The following is a 21,557-nucleotide window of genomic DNA, read 5'->3' as shown; positions in this document are numbered from 1 at the left end:
TAGGAGATGGAAAACGTGAAGTTGAAATTGTACAGTAAAACTACTGTAAACTATCAGGGACACAGTGGTCTGGTGCTTGGCTGTGTATAACATACAATAATGCAACAAAATTAAATTAACCAATAAAGAAGTGAAAAAACGGACATCTACAACAAATTATATTTTGTATTGTACACTCACGTGAGATAAAGACTGTACTCGCTTTTATTTTATTTTATAAAACTTATTTTAATTATATGTTGCGGTGCGGGTCACACCTCTCAGTGTGTTTTTCAGTGTGTTAAAGTGTTGACCTGTGCTGTTTAACTAACCATCAGATGCACTCATAGCATAGTGCAGTTTGGTGATGTGAAGAGTGAAACATCCTCAATGAAACACTTATAATAGTGCTTTACCAGTAGAGAAAACAGGAGAATCAGTGCCTGTGTGGCCAAAAACGCAGAAAAGAAAGAACCAGTGTGGACATCAGTACAAGGAGGAACGATTTGATGACAAAATCCTGATTCCCACTTCACTTCTTTTTCTTTGACTGGTAACTCAGGAGACCTTCATGCTGATAAATGTCGATAGACGGCAGATCTAATGAAAAATGAATGAATGCCCCTTTAATGGTAGTCTAACCAACAGATGTTAAAACATGATGATTAGCAGAGAAATGTGAGCATTCTAGATTTATGCAGATGTGTCATCATTTGAGGGTTTGTAGCACTGCTCCAGTTGCATAACTGGAATATGTCTGGGTCATACATCAACATTTCTTCAGTAGTAACTCATTGACTTGTTTATTTTTTCTCTCCTGACACTGCTCGCTTGAGCTTCATCAGACAGACCTCCAAACATTCAGTCTAACTTACAGTTACCTAAAGACATGAAACATAATCTTTGGGCAGTTCATGCACAGTGGGCATCTTAGTACAAAATAAATAAACTGCATTGTAAAATATTTACAAAGAAAATCGAGACAACGCAGTCTTGGCATCTCATGCAACTTTCAAAAAAATATACAAACGATTTTTAAGGATTGTATTGCAAAGGAAAAAGCCCAGAGATATCCAGGAGTCAGTCTTTACCCTTCAGTAATCAGAAACACGTGGATCTGTTAGGCATCGCATGTCTCTTTTCAACACTGGGCTCACAGCTCTGAAACCTTCACAACTAGAGATGCCTGATGGTGGAGAAATGTTCATAGCAAATGCAGAGACAGTCTCACGAGTAGCTCTCGTTCTCATCCCATGTGGTCATCCATTGCTTCTTCTCCAAGGGATCTAACATGTCCTTTCCATCTTTCACGAGACGTGTCTCCTTACGAATCCTCACCGCATGATATTTCGGAACGCTGTCCTCATATTTGGAGCGTTTGAAAAATCCACACTGACGGAGAAAGAACAGAAGCGCGTTAAACATCGTTCCAAGACTCGATTAAAAACTCAAATCTGCATTTATGTGCTTTGGAGAACACATGCTTGACAAAACAGAACACGTTAAAGCACATCCACTGACACGATACAAAACAAAACCGAGCTTCACATGGAAAGAGCGAAGCACGCTGTGCAGCATGAGACTTTATCTTCCTTCTGACGAAGCACAGGATGAGTTAGTGAGTTAGGCCACACGTCATGCAGACACCACTCTGCTGCAGCGAGCGTGTTTTACCCTGGAGAGGAGAGCTAGGCCTCAGTGGACTGTTTGTCCGAGGGCTGAGCGTGAATCTCCGCTTTGTGAAAAGCGGCATCGTACTCGTCCTTCTGGGCCCGCTTGAAGAAACCGCACTACAGAGGGGGCAAATTCAGGGGTCATTGCAAACATGATAAGGTTTGTGCTAAACACATTGATCCGGACACAAAAAAGTATTTGGAGAGTAAATTAATTAAATACTCAAATGCTACAAGAGAATTTCACTGCACTCCTCATTTCTGCTCAGTGTCTGGAATCAGCTGGTATTTTGGTGATTTTAATGAATATATATAGAGTTAATACTTAAAAGTATAAAAAAAACATCAGAGAGTTCTACTTAGAGAGCACACTTTCATGACTTTTTTCAACACACTTAAGTACACTTTTAAAATCAACTTTGTATAATATAATATTGTGTTGTGTGTTAAAGTAAACGTGTTGTGTACTTAAAAGTATTCAAAAAAAACATCACTTAAGTGTACTTAAAGAGAGCACACTTCCATGACTGTTTTCAACACACTTAAGTACACTTTTAAAATCGACTTTGAATAATATAATCTTGTGTTGTGTGTTAAAGTAAACGTGTTGTGTACTTAAAAGTATATTAAAAAAACATCACTTAAGTGTACTTAGAGAGCACACTTTCATGACTGTTTTCAACACACTTAAGTACACTTATTAAATCAACTTTATATAATATAATATTGTGTTGTGTGTTAACGTACACTTATTTTGTCTAGAATACTAAATCCTATCCTACTTTATAATCATTTTAACTGTATTGTGGTATATATTCAATATTACATTTCAAAGTTAATACATTCTATGTACTAACTGCAACTTTATCATTACAAAATGTTTAATTATAAATATATTTAAGTACATAGAGTATATTTTAGTTTACCATAAATACTTCTCTGAACACTTGGCAGTTCACTGCCCAAAGAAATTAGAAATATGAAACTAAATATATACTGAAGTCCTACTTAAGTGGGTCAGAAAAGCATTTTAAAGTTCAGCGAATTGCATTTGATATAAATGTAAACTATTATAATAATAATGAAAAAATCCAACTGCAATTAAGTGTCCAAAAACATTACCACCTGTTTGCACTTAAGTACATTCTTCATAACAGTTTTATATATATACAAGGGATCCCTGTTAACTCAGAAATGGTCACAATGCTTTTATTTATTTTTAGTTGTAGTTTTTTTTAAACATTTAAAAAGTGTATCTGTGGTATCTCTCTTGAAAAAATATTTGACACAAAAAAATCATTTATTTATTTATTTATTATATTTAATGTTATTTCTTTCTTTTTTAGGTTTAGTGCAGTCTCCAAACTATTTTTAGGGCCGTTAAAAGTGTAAACATGAAAAAATGAATCGAAAAGTCCTTGAATATTTTTTAAGCAAACATATGGAGAATGCTATTGGGGTTTTGTTTACTTTCCTTATGTGCATGTGAGTGTTTCATTACCTTCCAGAGTAACAGAACTAGAAGAGCCAGCATCAGAACTCCAGCTAAAACAGCCACCAGAATGATCCACCAGGGAATGCCTCCGAACGGAGTCACGGCCGTCTCCGGAAACACGGTCAGCCTCACCTGCCATCACATCTACAGTGACTCACACAGTATATCATGTCTACATGTTTAAATGCAACAGATTTTACTCTGTTACACTTGAATAGGAAACCGTTGTTACCTGGGTCTCAGGATTTTTAAGCACAATGTTCTTGGCAGAATCATCCAGACTTATGGAAGCTTTCACTATTATATCGAGGTAATTGTAGGACACATAATCCTGTTTTAGAGAGGAGCACAAAACAGGACACTTTAACAACCCAGGACATTCTTTCAAAAGAACAGAATAAGCTCTCTTTGTTGTCCTTACTTCAAGGAAAGTGGAGTTCCACAGGCGGGATTTTAAAACGACGAGCGCAGTGCTGTCCAAGCCCTGTAGAGGGCATTTGATCTCCACACATCTGGCATCTCCACTGCAAGACTACGAGGACAAACGAGACTCATTTCAAGAAGTTGTTTTTTGGTGCTGGCATTGCTAAAAAGTAAAGTTCACCACAAAATAATAACTCGATCTCATTACCAGAATCTTGTGCTTGCGTTTGTCCGGGACGGGGGCTGTTTTAACCCCCTCAGCTGGTTTCCGTTCCTCTAGCTCACGCTTTCTCCTGGTTGATCTCGACTCCTAAAAGTGTCACAGTTGGGTTGTCCATGTTGTTATCATCATCATTCTCAGTCTCAGTCAGATAGGTTGAAAACATCAGAATGTGGGACAGCATTCATTCAGACTTAAACTCTGAGTATCTGATACCTCGCTCAGTCGGAGAGGGTTGATCTCTGTCTCAGGTGAACAGGTGACTAACTGCAGGTCCCTGGTGTTGATCTTCATCAGATACAGCAGCCATTTCCCCACAGAGGTTTCTTTAGGCCACTGGATGTTCAGAGATGCAGTTCCAAAAGACTTCAGAGGCTTTCCCAAATTAATCACCTGCACAGAATAAAAAAGTAGAGTTTAAAAAAAAAATACCTGAAGTGATATATAAAAAGGTATATGAACTATTTTGGCATTTACTCTGAATTCATATTCGACTAAGCTCCCGACTTCCTCCTCTGTCTTCATGGCGCTCATGCCTCTGACTTCACCTCCAAAATAGACCTGAGCAGGTTTGGCAACCCTGATACACAACAACAAGACACAGCCATCAGATACAACATCCTCGCTGACAAGACAGCACTAAATATAGATGCTTGTGAAAAAGAAATCCACTTAACTGTATTGAATGTGTATTTGTAGTTTATATAAAATCTTCAAACTATGTATATATAAACTGTACTTGCAGAGAATATAATGTTAATGAAATAAAAGGAATTGTGTTTGTATTTAAAGAGTACACTTCCATGAATATTTTACACATTATGGACACTTTTAAAAAGTGCACTTTATAACAATATCAAATTAAAAGTACATTTTAAATCACTTTTAATACACACATACTTAATTGTAATGCTAACTTTAGTGAGTTATACAATAAGTGAATATATTCTAAATATACTAAATTGCAACTTCATTCCATGTTTTTAAGATAACAGAAAAAATGATGACAATACAAATAAATATGGACTCAAGTCCTACTTAAGTGGGTTAAAACATTCAAAAATTCAGCTAATTGAATTTAATATAATTGTAGGATTGAATGCTTCCAAAAACATTCAATTCACACTTAAGTATATTCTTATGGAGAATAATATTTTAGCAATAAGTACTGTAAAGTATGCTTAAGTGTACTTCTTTTGTCTTTCCTGTAAGTATGTGATGGCAGTGATACAGTACGTTAGTTTGAGGTTAAGTGCTTTACTCAAGAGGCGACAGCTGTATATTTATTTCAGTATTTCTATGGTTTCATGGTAAACCTTGCTTTACCATGAGATGACACTTAAATGCAAGACGCCAGCTTCACGCAGAATGTACTGCACAATAACTGATTATAATAGTGTAACTGGTGTAATATTACTGTAATATGTAATTAAAGTCAGAAAATGTATTCTTAATATCTCAGCAGTGGTTTTCAAAGGAGAGCATGCTTGCTTAAATAAAGTGATGATTCGTACCCTTGTACAGAAAGAAGGAGTTCAATCACCACTTTGGCTTTGGCCTTCACTTTGCCCAGACCTTCCTGTGAACTGGTCCTGTTTCAGAACAGACATTCATCATGCAATTAAAACAGGCTTGTGGTAGCATTTTAGTTCATGTATTAGTTCATATGCATGTTCAAAATCAATAGTGATTCTGAAATTTCAGACGTACGTTTCCAGCTGAAGGTCGATCTCCACCTCTTTGGTGTCGAGCGATATCTTGCCAGTGCTCAATATGATGTAGAACGTTACCTACACATAAAAACCATTTGTATTAAAATAGCAATTCATAAATTAGAGTCGTATAGCATCTTTGAAGTATTACTGACCTCCGAATCCCTTTTAAAAGGATTTCCCAGCTCGCACTCTGCCAGGGAGCCATTCTGATTGGCAGCGCAGATCACATGTTTATCCTGCAGGACGACACGGGTTTGGTTACACAACATCATAGCATACAATATAGTTGGCTTTACGGATTGCTAGTCTCCTATTGAGAGGAAAATAGAGCTCATCGTAATAGAAAATTGAGAAATTTTGTTTACTGGATCCCTTACAAAACCAAATGACTCTAAAAACAACAAGATTTCATAGAAACATGGTGATGCAATTTAGACAAAGATTTGTGAGCCACTTACAGTAGTTCTCAGAGATCTGAATCCAGAGTACGAGAGAGATTCATCAAACTGCCCAATCAATCTGGCTTCATGAGCATCATCTCCATTTCTGTTCCTGACTGTGACCTCCAGAGCAAAGTCCTTCTGATCACTCAGAGAAATCACCGGCATCCCATTCTCCCTGAGAGATCGATTTGAAAATTTAGAAACCTTGTATATTGATTATAAATTATATGCAATTTAGACTATGAGGGTATATAAAGACTTCTAGTAGTAGTAATATATTTAAGATCACTAGTTATAATGTGTTATTAATGCATAATTTATCACTTGCGATCAGCTCGTATATTAGCTGTTAATAGCAGGTGTCAACAGGGCTGAACCAGAGTGTGTGTTGGGTTTGTGTTGCATGCTCCTAGTAGTGTGTGATGTGTTTCGTATACACACAGCGGTAGAGGAGGAAACACATCTTGTTTGGACTCTCTGTAGCAGAACCTGTACTGCAGCTGGAGGTTACTCTGACAGATGTTGTCTTTGCCACAACCCTCCTTCAGGAAGTTCACCTAAGCCAGGAAAGATGACAAATTAAACCTTTTTTACTAGTACTTAATTAATCAGCCGATACATATATATGTCTATACAAAATGTATTGTCAATTTTAAAGGCGACCAACCTGACCTTTTAAAGTTTACAGTTTAAGTTACATTCATTATGTTTACAGTAAAGGATCTAAAGATGTATTGACTGTCAGTTGTTGGTATACCTCGGTGATGGTCTTGTTGGGCACAGTGGAGTCTAGTATTGGAGTTAGTTGTGGCAGAGAGCTGTGCCGTTTGCCTTTCGTAGCGCTCTGAATGGCCACAGACACCTCGATAGGAATCGCTCTGAGCTTATCCCTGATGCCTTCCTGAAACCAGCACATAGCAGATCCCACTCAGTCAACGTGTATTGAAATACAGAACGAAAGCTTAAACAGAGGCTGTTGGAATGTCATAATAACTCCAAAGTTCCTAATTCCAAAAGGAGAATTATAGGAATTGTAGATGTATGATAGCAATCACCAATAGCCACATATTTTGAAAGCATGCTGTAGATCGTACTATCAACAATAAATCCATGCATATGTTTCATTTGATGTCACATGATGTTTAATCAGAGTGTTATAATTCAAATGACAAACCTTTCTCTGGTGACATATGCAGAATCACTGAATCCACTTAAACCTTCCCCCTGCAAGCTCACTTTCATCTGTTTCTATATCTAAGTGCCACACCCACATCTCACAAGCCAATCAACAACAGATGAACAGGACCAAGTCCCCACCTTCCATGTTTTTTGTTTGTTTTTTTTGGTAACACTTTATTCAAAGGTTTCTGTCATGATCCGGTGAACTTCTGTTAAATCACCACCAGAGGTCATCATCCACGACACAGACTCTCACACTACACAGTAAATCCTGGACTACATTTCCCATGCTCCATTGCACCGATCACACACAGCTGCCATCAATTACACACACACAGCACAATCATCAGACACTCTTTACAAGCATTGGACTTCCTCTCACACACGGCAGAGTATTGTTCTGCATATATCCCTCTCCTAGAGATAGCTGCATACAAAAGCCTTTCTGTTTTACTTCTCTTAGTCTTGTCTTAGTTTCTAGTTTTCATAGTCTTGTTTCAGTTTCTTGTTTTCATAGTTTTGTCTCTGTTTCTAGTTTTCTTAGTCTTGTTTAAGTTTAAGTCTTTTTCTTGCCTTTCCCTGTTAATCGTGTTTTGACATTTGTGCTCTGGTTACTGGATCACCCCTCTTGCTTAGCCCTCTGGATATTGTTAGCTCATCAAGGACCCATGCTTGCCCTAGGATTACTCTTGTGTCTTGCCCCCTATATACCTGTTATGACCACGTCTCTGTCTAATAAAAGCTTGCACATGGATCCGCACGTCTCACAACTCATCAGCTCCATTATAAGGTCCTTGTTACACGTTACATGTACTTACTATTATAATAACAATTAATTGTGCATTACTACATGCAAGTAACACTAAGCCAAACCCTACTCCAAACCCTAACAATATTGTAAGTAGCCTACACATAGTTAATTAATATTACTTAAATGTATAATTACACTGTAACAAGCACACCTTGAAATAAAGTGTAACCTTTTTTTATGCTAACCAATGAAACCTGTATGTGCAGCGCAATATGGAAGAAAATGATGTCGCTACTTCTGTTTCATCACAAATTTAAAGCTGTATTTACTTGTAGTCTGAGTTTGGTCTTGTAACAGGCTCTCTTGTTCTGTCCTCGTAGCTCCAGAGAGCTGGTCGACTGAAAGTCCTGATCCATCACGCTCTTCTCTAGAAACACAACCCTGGATGGAAGACCCAGCTTCCTGCGGTACCACTCGGCCTCAAGTGTACAGGAGATGGCTGGCAGAAACAAACAAACAATCAACACATTTACAATGTGTGAGCTTCAGACATCAATACTTTTTTCTTTTATTAGTTCAGTAACATACCATCTACAATAGCATCTTGTCTGTCAGCATAAATAACACAGAATACATCTGGACTAAATCCTAAGCACTTTTCACACTAGAACAATAAGTATAAAGATAACAGTAATGTTAACTATATTAGCATTTGCACTAACCGATGCTAGCCTTCTGTTTATTGTGAGCATATGCTGCTATAATGTTGTTGTTTGCTGCTTAAAACCCTCAAGCGCATTACAATCAGGTGGATTCTGATTGGCTGCCAATGTTGTACAGTTATTGTTATCATCCTCGGTGTGAACAGCCCTTTAGACTAAATAATACAAAAGTACAATAGATAATGATTGTATGTCAATATATAAGAGCATAAACAGACTTACTGAGTTTGGGGTTGTAGGTGGAGGGGTTTGCTTTATATGAGAAACACGCTTCTACAGTCAAGCTATGAAGGATGCAAGATTAAACACTCATTAATATTTCCCACATGTCTAGTTCATTTATGAGAGATGCTTTCTGAGCTCTTGATTTGTCAGGATCTCACCAGACGCTGTTGCCACATGTTTTCTTCATCAAGTCAATCTCCTTTGGTGTCACCTTGATGTCTTTCTTGATGCTAATGACTGTTTTGGACCTGCACACAAGAGAGATGTTATATAACGCTATAGCATATCAAAACATCTTTAGGAAATGACTTTGACTTAAGAAGTGAGCTGTCAGCACCTGTATATGAAAACTGTGTCGGAGAGCGAGCCCACGGCGAGATCAGGGTACGAGTTCTGATCCAGGTCCATGTTTCCAGCCAGAGAATAGCCAAACATCTTAATATTGTGCTGTTTACCCTGCAGTATCTGCAAGATCAGCTCAGATGTCTTAGTGTTTGTAGACAAAGGTAAGGCTGTATTCGTTGTTTAATAACAAAGACTTAAAATATTTAAGTAATAATAATAAAATACAATTTTATTTATTTATTTATTCATTTATTATCTTCAATATCCTGAAATATATACATACATACATTGAAGATAAGGGATTTGATATATGGTGTGTATAGTTCACAACAGAGTAACATCAGACAAAAACAAAGTAGAATCATGAGCAAATTAGATTTTGATATATAATAAAATCTCTAATGTATAAAATCAAGTATGTATCTATTTTTTCGCCAATGTTTTATGCTTAAAATGGAAAAGCTTTTAAAGAGGATAACACTAGAAAATGAGTCTCCTAGTGCCATTTATTCCTTTCAGTTCCACCAATATTTGATCCGAGTAATTTCTCACTGATATGTTCCATTAAAACTGCAGACAGAAGAGAAAACGTGACAGAGACAGACAGTGGAGAGTGTCTAACCTGAGCCGGTGTGGTATTGATGCCGTCAGCAGATCCGTGGTAGATGTAGACGCTACCAAACCCTGAGTCTGCGTAAGGAGCACCTACTGCGATATCTGAGACACAAGCGGGAAGAATGTGAAATAACCTGAACAGGTTATTATTTTGCATCCAAAGCTAACCAAACAACTCCTGCATTTAACCTTCAAAAGAATCCAGATTAATGTCTCCAATGTTCTCCACAGCCAGTCCGAACATGGAGTCTTTCGTTCCATTCAGGCGAGTAGGAGCGACGTCCTTCCACTTTCCAGCTTTATTGATGTAAACATACACGGCTCCACCCACTTCCTCATCTCTCTGGAAGAACTGAGGAGCACCAACCACAACGTCCTGCCAGCTGGAGGGACAATCAACACAGTTCAGCTGGCCATTCGCAATCCACTCACTCAGTTTCAGAAGTTACTTTATTATTATTCAGCAGATCTTGTGTCGCTTACCCATCTCCATTCAGGTCCACCACAGCGACGTCATATCCAAAGGAGGATGCGAGTCCTGGTCCTTGCAGAACGTGTTCAGGTGTGAGCGTGGTGGACACTTCGCCCTCCTTCCGCAGAAACACCACTGCTCCGCTGTGATTGGCTCGCGGCGCTCCTGACACTATGATGAGTTTGCCTTTCTTCGTGATACTGTGGCCGGAATCTAACGAGAATCCTGTACATATGCGAGATTCAGTGTCACTTCAAAATACAATTACTGACCACAGCACACACAAACACGGATGTACTGTACGTGGTTCTCATGTTCTCACCTAAGTAGCTGTTGGCTGGTACTGGCACGAGATTCGGATCCAGCCGGTTTTCATCCCCGACCTCATAAGGACCGTCATCAAACAAGCCCATTTCCAGCAGAGTGTTGTTCTTCTGCTCAACACGCACTATACCTAGAGAAGGGATGTGATGGGGTGAGTGCTAAACAACAAGATTTTGCTGATACAGGAAAACAAAAGACTGAATGGTTATTAAAAATGTGTGTTTTATGTATGCAAACCCATGTGTAAAAGAAGTGTGGTTAATTTGAAATCATTATTTTTAATAATATACAGAGTTCTGGCACGAAACTCTGATAGCAGTCCAATAGGTCTAACTCAATCTGACGTAATGACATCATTATCACATGGCACAGCTGATTGGTTCTCTCCTGAATCAGTAGCCAATGAGCTCGCTGCTCAACATTCAAATATATGACTAGAGCTAGCTGTGTCTGTGCAGCTTGTTTCAGAAGCCCTCCACCTTCCCCAGCTCCACCTGTATGGATCTACTACGAGGTGAATCATGAATGCTATGGGGTTATTTCATGTATGTTATATTTGCAGCAGCAATATTTCTTACATGCTGCAGTTGCAGTGCTCCTCCTCACCAGTGGGGGTCACAATGCATATAAAACATGTAAGTAAAAACACTGGCTATTTTTTATGGATCAGTCCATCATAATAAATAAATGATAGCAGTATGATGTGTCTGTGAGGTAACACCTTGCCAAAGGTCAAAACAGTGACCTGTGAGTCACTTCTGCTGTGGTCTCAATCTTAGATGACACACCCGGACCACACACAGTCCATCTGATGCAGATTCTGCTTCTTTTTTTACATTTTCTGTTGAATAACCTGTACCTTTTAACTTTAAAATTGAAAAAAATTGTGTTTTTAGCTATTAGTGTTTCGTAAATGAACCAGAACGAACAGTCAAAAGTCTGGCCATGTGACATTACTTACAGTCTTCAATACCTTACTGTTACCACAGAATCTTATCCAGTGCATATGTGTGTGTATTTGTGTGTGTGTTCATGCAAAGCATACTGCATTTGATCTTTTGCATCAAATGTCTTTTCTACCTTTCCAATTGTACGCGCCTGGTGCTCCAAAGATGACATAGTGGAAGTCTTTAGTGAAGGTGGCAGCCAAGCCCTGCTGACAGGACCCGAATCTTTCGTGACCCCTGGTGCGACCGTCGCAGAATTTCCAGTTCCCCCCATCCTCGTCTGACTGGCTGTCGATGCTCAGGTCCTGACTGAGCATGTAGCAGCGTCCCGTGATGTCCCGCGCCTCTTGAGGTGTATTGGGGAACAACAGACGCTGGTAGCGATGAGCACATGTCTGAGACAGAAATAAAAAAACTAGAGTTGTGTGCCGATACTGTACAGAGTCAGACATTGTTTAATAAATAATACAAGTTATGATAATGTAACTGGATGTCAGGTAATTGGTAACTATGCTCTTGACGTACCACAATCTTGCCTCCAGGTCCTTGACTCTGAACAGTTACACCCATCCACTGGTTCTCCTTATTCTCCACATGAGCATCAACTGTGAGAGCCACCATGAACAGAAACCAAGGCATGATTAATTCAAGATCTATCTATCAGAGACTCCTGCTACTGCTTATTCAATGTGCATCAGTACCAATAAAAGTACCGGTAGACATCTACTGTACATGCCTGGCTTTACATCTCATGTGATATTGTTACATCTCTGGTACAAATAACTTTAGTTTTTCTGCGCACCATCATTGTCGAAGTCCACTCGAGTGCAGTCATCAGGATGGGTGGTGATGTCACAGCTGTACAGCCCACCCGTGATGTTTGCTCCCTGATTTGATAAAGCCCTGGCTCTGGGAGCACCAATCAGCAATCTGTGCAAAGAAATAAATCTTTTTTTTCTTCTTCAGCAAAAATAAAAAAAAGAGTATTTGAGTGTGATTCATTTGCAAAAAATAAAAACAATTCCATTTGATTAGGTGCTATAGTTATTATTATTATTCAAATTTCTATAATATCATTATAATTAATTATTTTGGCCATGATAATTATCTATTGAAAATCTGATGCTGTAGCAGCCTTAACTGGAATCATTTGTCAGCATTAAGCCATGGTCACACTTTGAATACACAACATTTCTAAGGATTCTGCAATGGCTTTAAAGTCAAAGTCAAGTCACCTTTATTTATATAGCGCTTTAAACAAAATGCATCGCGTAAAAGCAACTGAACAACATTCATTTGGAAAACAGTGTGTCAATAATGCAAAATGATAGTTAAAGGCAGTTCATCATTGAATTCAGTGATGTCATCTCTGTTCAGTTTAAATAGTATCTGTGCATTTATTTGCAATCAAGTCAAAGATATCGCTGTAGATGAAGTGACCCCAACTAAGCAAGCCAGAGGCGACAGCGGCAAGGAACCGAAACTCCATCGATGACAGAATGGAGAAAAAAAACCTTGGGAGAAACCAGGCTCTGACCAGACTTAACCAGTAGTTTAATTCCAGGCTGCAGCAAAGTCAGATAGTGCAGAAGAATCATCTGTTTCCTGTGGTCTTGTCCTGGTGGTCATCTGAGACAAGGTCTTTACAGGGGATCTGTATCTGGGGCTTTAATGCAAAGCTGCAATTCTGCAGATTAATTCGGCTAAGAAGATATACAGCGTCAAACTTCTGTTGGTCAGACATCTTCACGTGATATGAATTTGCAGGTAACTTTGGAATGCAGTAAAATTCACATGACCACCTCCTTTAGTTGAGTTTCTCATTAGTACATTAGATAACACTTTATTTTAAGGTGTCCTTGTTACACGTTACATGTACTAACTATTCTAATAACAATTAATTATGCATATTGACATGCAAGTAACCCTAATCCTAACCCTAACCATATAGTGCATGTAGTTAATTCATATTACTCATATTACTTATGACACCTTAAAATAAAGTGTAACCACACTTTAATTTACAGTCCTGTTCCATATGTACATACAATCTATTTATTATAGTTATTACAATAACCCTGAACCTAAACCAAAACCTAACCTTAACCCATGTAGTTACCTTATTTTACCCAGGACTTTCTTAGGTGCTTCCTTTATGGAAGATCACGTACTGTAAAATAAAGTGTAGCCAGTTTCTCTCATGAGGAGCACTATTTGCTACCATAGACGATTTTGGAACAGAGCCACAGATTGGTAGCAAGACTAAACACAGGAAAAAACCCTGTAATTATGATGTGATCATCAGTCTTCTGTGTGTCTTTCTGATTAAGAGGATCTGACAGATTATTTCATCAGCGGGTGTCTTCCTGTTTCCAACACCCATCAGCCAGCTGCAGCAAATCAATTATTGACACGAACACTGCTGTCATCACACCAGAACAGAACACACACACAAACGTGCAGATTTGGGGCGAAGACCCAATCATGTGTCTTTTCTGAATCAACACTGAAAAGATTTTAACATGAGATGCTGATAAATGAAGTGTTTCTGAGATCATGCAAGTGATGTTGCATTTAACATGACTGCTTATCAAAGCATAAATAGTGCTTGTGAAGTCTGAAAAAAGAGCAAAAAAATAAAAACTGAATACACATTAAATCAATAACTGACTCACCCAAATATCAGCATTTTATCACACTGCATAAATAAACCTAATGCGTAACCAATCCCTTTTTCCCACAATTCATCCCAGACACTCCTTTCCTGAGAGAAGGAAAATTCTTTCACTGTCTACTACCACGACTATACAGATTAGATTTTTTCAGTGAACGGTCAGATATAAGTCAGCATGACATTGAGGCACACAGCGGCAGATTGCTTAGCTTCACACACAGCGGTTCACAACAGCTGACTCAGCAACTCTTATTCTGATGAAACACTTCCAGAACATTCGTCTTAATTGACAACGCTTATGAATCAACTCTTCTGGGCACTTCGGTAAATTAAAAAAAAGTAATACTTGGCTCTGTCAGACTTACAGTCGACACAAGGAACATACTATGAGGCTAACGATGAAATAAATAACGAAACAGGCAGCATTCTGTGTGTGAGTGAGCATGTGTGTGTGAGTCTGACCACTATATTAGAGACAAATTATATATATGGAGCTGGTTATTTAATCTCAAATGCATTCGTTTATAAACATTAAAAACACTAAAAAGTGTTTAGAGGTCATAACACAATACTGTGCAAGAAACCATGCTAGAAATCAGTCTTTATTAATAAATAATCTGCCCCTGTAATTATAATATGTGCGAAAAGGAATAAAAGATTTTGGTGTTTTACTGACACATGGTCATTTCGGCTGGAAACCCCAGTGAACTGTATGTACAGTGTTTAATCAGGATAGCACCAGCTTAATGTTTGTGGTGTTTTGCAAAAATTTAGAGACTGTTTGAGTAAAGGCGCATGAAATATTGAACAGACCATTTATTTTATTAGCTTTCTTGAGCTTACATGTGAGTCTTACTATGATAAAACATTACAGCAAATAGCTGGAGTCCATTCCCATGGAGATGGGGCATGCAGGTGGACTGTAGGATTTGGAAAGCTCCAGGACCACAGCACCCCTCAATCATGGTTGGGAAATTCAACACATATCTGATGGACAACACTAGGAATGGCATGCCAGAGCTGGAGTTTGCTCTCTCTCTCTCTACATGGGAAACAGGCCAGCCATTATGGTGTTGAGAGGTTTCACCCAGTGCCCCTTAATCTACTTTCCATGGTGAGTCTATTCAGATCAGCATGTAGACCACCAGTGGCTTACTATACTGGGATACTCCACCATACAGACCAATGAAATGTTTCATTGTTATCACTGGATAATAGGCATTGCCATATATTTCTTGATGCCTTGGGTGGTTATTGGACTGAGAGACAAATCATTAAAGTTGTGGAGAATGTGGCCAGTCAACCTGACACTCGCCGTTTCCAACCAACATAAGGAAGGACAAAAGATCTCATTAGAGAAATGATGGGAAAACAGCATTTAACTCAAAAAGCCACAGAATGTTGCCCTGTCTTATTTTCAGGCTTGAAAGGCAGTTCATTGTTCTTGAACAATTTGAGTTTGATTAGTCTAAGCATGCCATTGTTGACAGCAAGAGGGTTTATTTAATCAGGGTCACCAGGTTTATAGTCTAATTGAGCAAAATTACTTCTCGAAAACTATGTGCAGAGTGCATATCTATGATTATCTTTACTCAATCACCCAATTTATTTTGTTTAAAGAAAATACATACTTACAGAGCCCCACATAATGACATGCAGGAAAAAAATAGTACGCTAAAATGTGCGCACGATTTACTAATTCGTTCCCTCAATGTACTAAAACATGCACACGATTACTATTGCGTTCCCTCGATTTGCTAAATTGTGTGCACGATTTACTAATTCGTTCCCTCAATGTACTAAAACGTGCACACGATTACTATTGCGTTCCCTCGATTTGCTAAATTGTGCGCACGATTTACTAATTCGTTCCCTCAATGTACTAAAACGTGCACACGATTACTATTGCGTTCCCTCGATTTGCTAAATTGTGCGCACGATTTACTAATTCGTTCCCTCAATGTACTAAAACGTGCACACGATTACTATTGCGTTCCCTCGATTTGCTAAATTGTGCGCACGATTTACTAATTCATTCCCTCAATGTACTAAAACGTGCACACGATTAATATTGCGTTCCCTCTATTTGCTAAATTGTGCGCACGATTTACTAATTCGTTCCCTCAATGTACTAAAACATGCACACGATTACTATTGCGTTCCCTCGATTTGCTAAATTGTGTGCACGATTTACTAATTCGTTCCCTCAATGTACTAAAACGTGCACACGATTACTATTGCGTTCCCTCGATTTGCTAAATTGTGCGCACGATTTACTAATTCGTTCCATCAATGTACTAAAACATGCACACGATTACTATTGCGTTCCCTCGATTTGCTAAATTGTGCGCACGATTTACTAATTCGTTCCCTCAATGTACTAAAACGTGCACACGATTACTATTGCATTCCCTCGATTTGCTAAATTGTGCGCACAATTTACTAATTCGTTCCATCAATGTACTAAAACATGCACACAATTACTATTTCTGCATGTGCGGGCCTCCGTACATACTAATTCCAATTCAAATGACATGATACATAAATTCATGCAGTTGTTAAACAAGGCATGGATTAATGCAATGCACATTATTAAATATAAACATTCTTCTTTTTCCTTTATTTTATTGTATTTTATTTGACCTAACTTCTGTGTTTGAGTTCACATAGATAGACAAACCACAGCAATTATAATATAAAGGAGTGCACTGACAGCAGCCAGTGTGCGTGTTTTTACTCTTTATACCCACAGCTGGCTGCAACCTGTCACTTACACACTGTACAGTCGCTTCATCTCTGCAGGAAAAACGTTTCTGCTACTAAACCTGCTTAACAATTTACAATTAACACTCCATTGTGGATGAAGAGTTTGACCAAAGTCTTTTACAGCAAGCACAGTATTCAAAAAAACATATCACAGTAATGTCATATATCTGAATATAGTTATCTTTGCTGGACATTCAACCCTAGATAGTAATTTCCTTCTTTAAATACTACTTCATGGTATGAGTCAGTTTTGGCATCAGTGTAAAAACAGATTGAAATGATTCAACTCATTGAAAAAAAAAAAAAAAAACAATATAAACCGTGTCATGGATATACTGCAGTAGAATCTCTCCCAGCTGTCACGTTTCTACAGTCTCACTGTAAATATATTCATTCCGCACACTTTTATCCAGTGATTCAGCTAATACCTGTTTCCGACTGCTGCTTCGTCACTGAAGGAGAGAAACGACCACACTCATCTGTCTCTGCTCATCACTTTAGTCATGCAGACCTTCCCATCTTTCCTTTAAAAAATATACCACAGCCATAACCTTTCACTAGTTCTGTTACACAGCCCAAAAGCATCCGTGCCAAAGCTGCAGCAGCTGCTGTGTGTCTCAAACACTGCTCATCTAGAAATGTGTGTTTGTTCATCAGGATCCAGCAGTGCAGTCGCTGCAGTTGTCTGAGATGAGCTTACACTGACAAAGCTTGATTGTGCCAGGCTTCTTGTGTTGGGTTTTGCTCTGGTTGTGTCGGGTTAAATTGGATTGTCTTGTAAGATGTTACATGTGGGTTGTATTATGTTGGGTTGTTTGTGTTCATGTTTGGGGTTTGATGTAATTGTATACAGTAGGGATGGGTCACTATACTTAATTAATTGGCTAGGCAACAACTGCATGATATTTAATGCAATATAATGGCTGTAGTATCTTACCTGATCTCTCACACTTATTTTGGACATGTTTGTTGCAGATGAGACACATGCATCAGCTAGTCACTTCTGAAGTGATCACTTCTCATTGAAGTGTATTATAAGTCAAAACTGAAGTTGAAGTTCAGTCTGCACTTGATTTTCCTAATTGTATGTGTACAGTACATTTCCCCATTCTTGAATAGACTGCATGCATGCAGGTGTCTTACAGTGGGAGACTAACTAGCATCCCATCAAATGCAATACATAAGCTACAGATGGTGTTTGTACTATGCAAAAATCAGTTTCAAATACATAAATTAAAAGACATAGCCTTTTGCAGTTTGATTTTCATTTCAGTGCAAACACAACTAAAAAGCAGAAATCTGTAGAGCAGTGTAAACCATGAAACAGTTGCGTACTGTTACAAAAATAAAAAAATACTACAATCTCTAGGGCTAAAAATCTTCACACACCTGAGGAGACCAACACATTCACAAAAAAAGAAATGAAAAGAAAGAAAAGAAAAGGGGCCTCTAGCGATCTACCTCTCGAGTTACATGAGCACAGATGGCCTGATGTGTCCTGTTCCAGTGTAAACAGATGCCAACCTGTTCATCCACCTCTCTGGATACTCACAGCATCAGAGACACTGGGGAAGTCGTGGCCTAGTGGTTAGAGTGTTTGACTCCTTACCCTAAGGTTGTGGGTTTGAGTCTCGGCAATACCATGACTGATGTGCCCTTGAGCAAGACACTGAACCCCCAACTGCTCCTTGGGTGCCGCAGCATAAATGACTGCCCAATGCTGTGTGTGTGTGTGTGTGTGTGTGTGTGTGTGTGTTCACTTTGAATGGGTTAAATGCAGAGCATGGATTCTGAGTATGGTTCACCATACTTGGCTGTCATGACACTTTACATGTTTTGTTTCTCGGGAATCGTGTGGCTTCCTTCTAATGGATTATAAGAGTCGATGAGCAGAGGTTGCTTACACACCACAGGAAGTTATAAGAAAGGCAGGAAGGAAGACTTCTTGTGTGGCACACTAAATTGTACTTGTATGGCATCTGCCAGGACTCCCAAAGATACACTTAAACAAGGGCTTAAATAAGATCTGCTTTGACTCAGAAACAGAAATGCACACATATTGCTACAGCTGATAGTTCTCAGTACAGTGTATCAGATACTGCTTTCACTCTGGAAATGACCAGTGTGAACCATTGGTAATGCATCCAAAGATTGAGCACCAGCATATACTGGTTTGTATGCATTATTCACACAATCAACTAAATCCACACGAGACTGGAGATAAATATGAAAAGGCCTAGACATTTACATCAACAGGAAAGACAGAGGGACAAGCCTGGTGGTCACAGGTGCTACACACTTTCATGGCAGCGTAGATGCTGTAAACAGGTGTCTTTAACCACACACACACACACACACACACACACACACACACACACGAGAAAACTCACACTTGTTCATTTCACACAACTGTTTAAACACTGTTAAATGCCTGTGTGTTCTATTTAATCAGTGACCCTCCACACACACACAAACACACACACACACTAAGTAAATCATTCAGCCTATTCGTTAAATGCAAATCTCAAATCATTTCAGCCATGCAGACAAATGTGCAAAGCAGCACATGATTTCTTCCATCTTAACTTTTTTTAACTGCTTTTTACAAGGGGGCCAAATTGTAAAGTAAAGTTTTTTAGTTAACATGTCTTCACTAAACTGTGTTTACTGTGTTTTGAACGTCTTTACACTTGAAACTTGTCCTAAAAGGAGCCCTAAGTTAATTTGTTAGTGCCCTATCCTGACAGATGTTTTACAGCCTTAGACCATAGCATCTCACCCTTAATTAAACAGATCTGAGAGACAGGGTAAAAAAAAAAATAAAAAAAAAATTTTGGACAAGGACAAGTTTGTATGCATAAAGGCATCATTGCTTCCCTTAAGAACTTTTGCCATCCATTAAGCCTTTCCATTACACAATTTCTTCTTATTCTTATTATTATTATTATTATTGAAAAAGGTGGAAGGTTGTTCATTGGAAAAGGGTTGCTCCGATTATTAAATGTTTTCATACTAAGAAAAAAAAGGTGCTTTTAAGAACTGCTTTTTGAAAGGTTCTTTGAGGAACCCAAAATGGTTCTTCTGTGGCATTAATATGGTCTACAAAAAACCCATATAATTAACTCAAGAGCCAAATTCAGCAAAAAATAAAAATAAAAATAAATAAATAAATAAAAAAAAAAACTTTATAATATGGATTCTTTGCTGATTATAACCACCGAAGAACATGTAAATTTAAGATCAGACTTTACGATATTGCTCTTTGAATTCTTTGAGTGTGAAAGCCATTGTCCCCTGGAGACTTGTCGCATCACGTTGTGTATTGTGAAGTTGTCAGTAAGTAAGCAGAAGCCCTTCCAGCAGCATGCCTTCCCCCACACGACGATTAATGAGGAGCTGAGCACCATACGATCACTAACAGTCCACCATTAAAAAAAAAAGGTTTCTTTCTTTACGAAATATTGGACTATTAGACGCATCGTTTCATGTTCTTATAGAGGAGGTAACGTTAGAAGTAACACAACTGTTTAAAAATGAACGGGGCACAGGTGCAGGATGAACGGAAGATGAAGGAGATCTGGTGCTCCTACAGAACGCATCTGCTCAGACTCCAGTGATCAGTCAGTGATCTCGATTAATCACAACGATATTCAGTAACCGATTCTACTCACATTCTCTTATCGTGCGGCTGGAGCTGCCGGTGCAAGGCGAGAGAGAATCCGAAGAGACTGCCCGGTTCACCGTTTTTCCTCAGGACGTCTCGCGTGTCCAGGTTAAATGCACTTGTAGAAGTCCATATGAGCAATGATAAAATGCACAGGTTCAGAGTCAGCCCCATTGCCTGTTATTAAAATGGTTGTATGAATATAGCCCTTGTGTGCGGTAGAGTCCGCTGCTCTGAGAGGACAGCAGTCGTGGTCAGCACTGCACTGCGCTCGATGAGAGAGAGAGAGAGAGAGAGAGAGAGAGAGGGAGGGAGGGAGAGAGAGAGCTGTCCCCTCAGAGCTCTGCGTCACTACTGAGAGATGGGTGAGTCTCGCCCGGTCTCACCCCATCCACTCACGGCTGTGATTTATGAGCACTGTGTCTTCAGGGTGCTTGAATTTATTGTCAAAGTTAATATTCATAAGTGAAATCTGTGCGCATACACATTCTGGGTATTCATTTAGATCTTGAAAATGTAATTACATTTTTTGATAATTAAATTATGTAATTAAAAATACAATATACTTAATGTTTTCATATCATTAAAATGTATTGTATAAATTCTCTGTGGTGTACAGCGGTGTTTGGTCACAGATCACTGTCTGCACTCAGACTGCAAACATTGTGCCCCTGCTCATCTGCATATCACTTATTGCAAGTTGATGTACATCATTAATCTTTGTCACTCATGTCAAAAAACATTATATTGGATAATTACTCATTATTAATTACTAGAGTAGAATTATGCACCCTTCTAAAAACTAAAATGACACTACAGCTTAGTGGACTTCACTGTCAAACTCTCACAATGAGCATTACAATAACTTTTACAAAAATATGATTTCTTTAACTGTAGGACTGGACTAAAGCTGCCATACAGTTAT

At 38.6% G+C, this 21,557-nt stretch overlaps 1 protein-coding gene across 2 annotated transcripts; it reads right to left on the bottom strand.

Annotated features, from left to right (window-relative positions):
* Nucleotides 1–580: 580 nt before the first annotated feature.
* On the bottom strand, nt 581–20,900 carry itga6a (integrin, alpha 6a). 2 transcript variants are annotated; one of them, XM_052605691.1, is made up of 26 exons: nt 20,640–20,900; nt 12,331–12,458; nt 12,054–12,133; nt 11,662–11,923; nt 10,580–10,711; nt 10,269–10,482; nt 9,975–10,168; nt 9,793–9,887; nt 9,163–9,290; nt 8,984–9,073; nt 8,823–8,884; nt 8,208–8,377; nt 6,706–6,849; nt 6,390–6,505; nt 5,964–6,123; nt 5,658–5,741; nt 5,501–5,580; nt 5,305–5,382; nt 4,268–4,370; nt 4,007–4,183; nt 3,779–3,880; nt 3,569–3,679; nt 3,380–3,478; nt 3,154–3,279; nt 1,654–1,769; nt 1,227–1,371 (listed from the first exon to the last, which is right to left on the bottom strand). In XM_052605691.1, the coding sequence occupies exons 1-25, from the start codon at nt 20,804–20,806 to the stop codon at nt 1,668–1,670; spliced, it is 3,204 nt and encodes a 1,067-aa protein (XP_052461651.1). In that variant the 5' UTR covers nt 20,807–20,900; the 3' UTR covers nt 1,227–1,371; nt 1,654–1,667. The 2 variants fall into 2 exon arrangements, with proteins under 2 accessions (XP_052461650.1, XP_052461651.1); XM_052605690.1 differs by lacking the exon at nt 1,654–1,769 and having other exon boundaries at nt 581–1,371.
* Nucleotides 20,901–21,557: the final 657 nt, after the last annotated feature.

This window comes from Carassius gibelio, chromosome A9 (assembly GCF_023724105.1).
Source record: "Carassius gibelio isolate Cgi1373 ecotype wild population from Czech Republic chromosome A9, carGib1.2-hapl.c, whole genome shotgun sequence".
Classification (NCBI taxonomy): domain Eukaryota; kingdom Metazoa; phylum Chordata; class Actinopteri; order Cypriniformes; family Cyprinidae; genus Carassius; species Carassius gibelio.
The sequence above is the reverse complement of the archived record's forward strand: the minus strand, read 5'-3'. Positions and strand labels throughout refer to the sequence as shown.

What these genes read in the sequence shown, in the direction of transcription:
- itga6a (XM_052605690.1), bottom strand. Translation starts at nt 20,806, where the DNA reads ATGGGGCTGACTCTGAACCTGTGCATTTTATCATTGCTCATATGGACT. An exon ending in CAGCCGCACGATAAGAGAAT is followed by an intron (nt 12,459 to 20,639) that starts GTGAGTAGAATC and finishes TTCTTTGCACAG; the next exon opens with ATTGCTGATTGGTGCTCCCA. An exon ending in GTGGACCTGAATGGAGATGG is followed by an intron (nt 10,169 to 10,268) that starts GTAAGCGACACA and finishes TTGTCCCTCCAG; the next exon opens with CTGGCAGGACGTTGTGGTTG.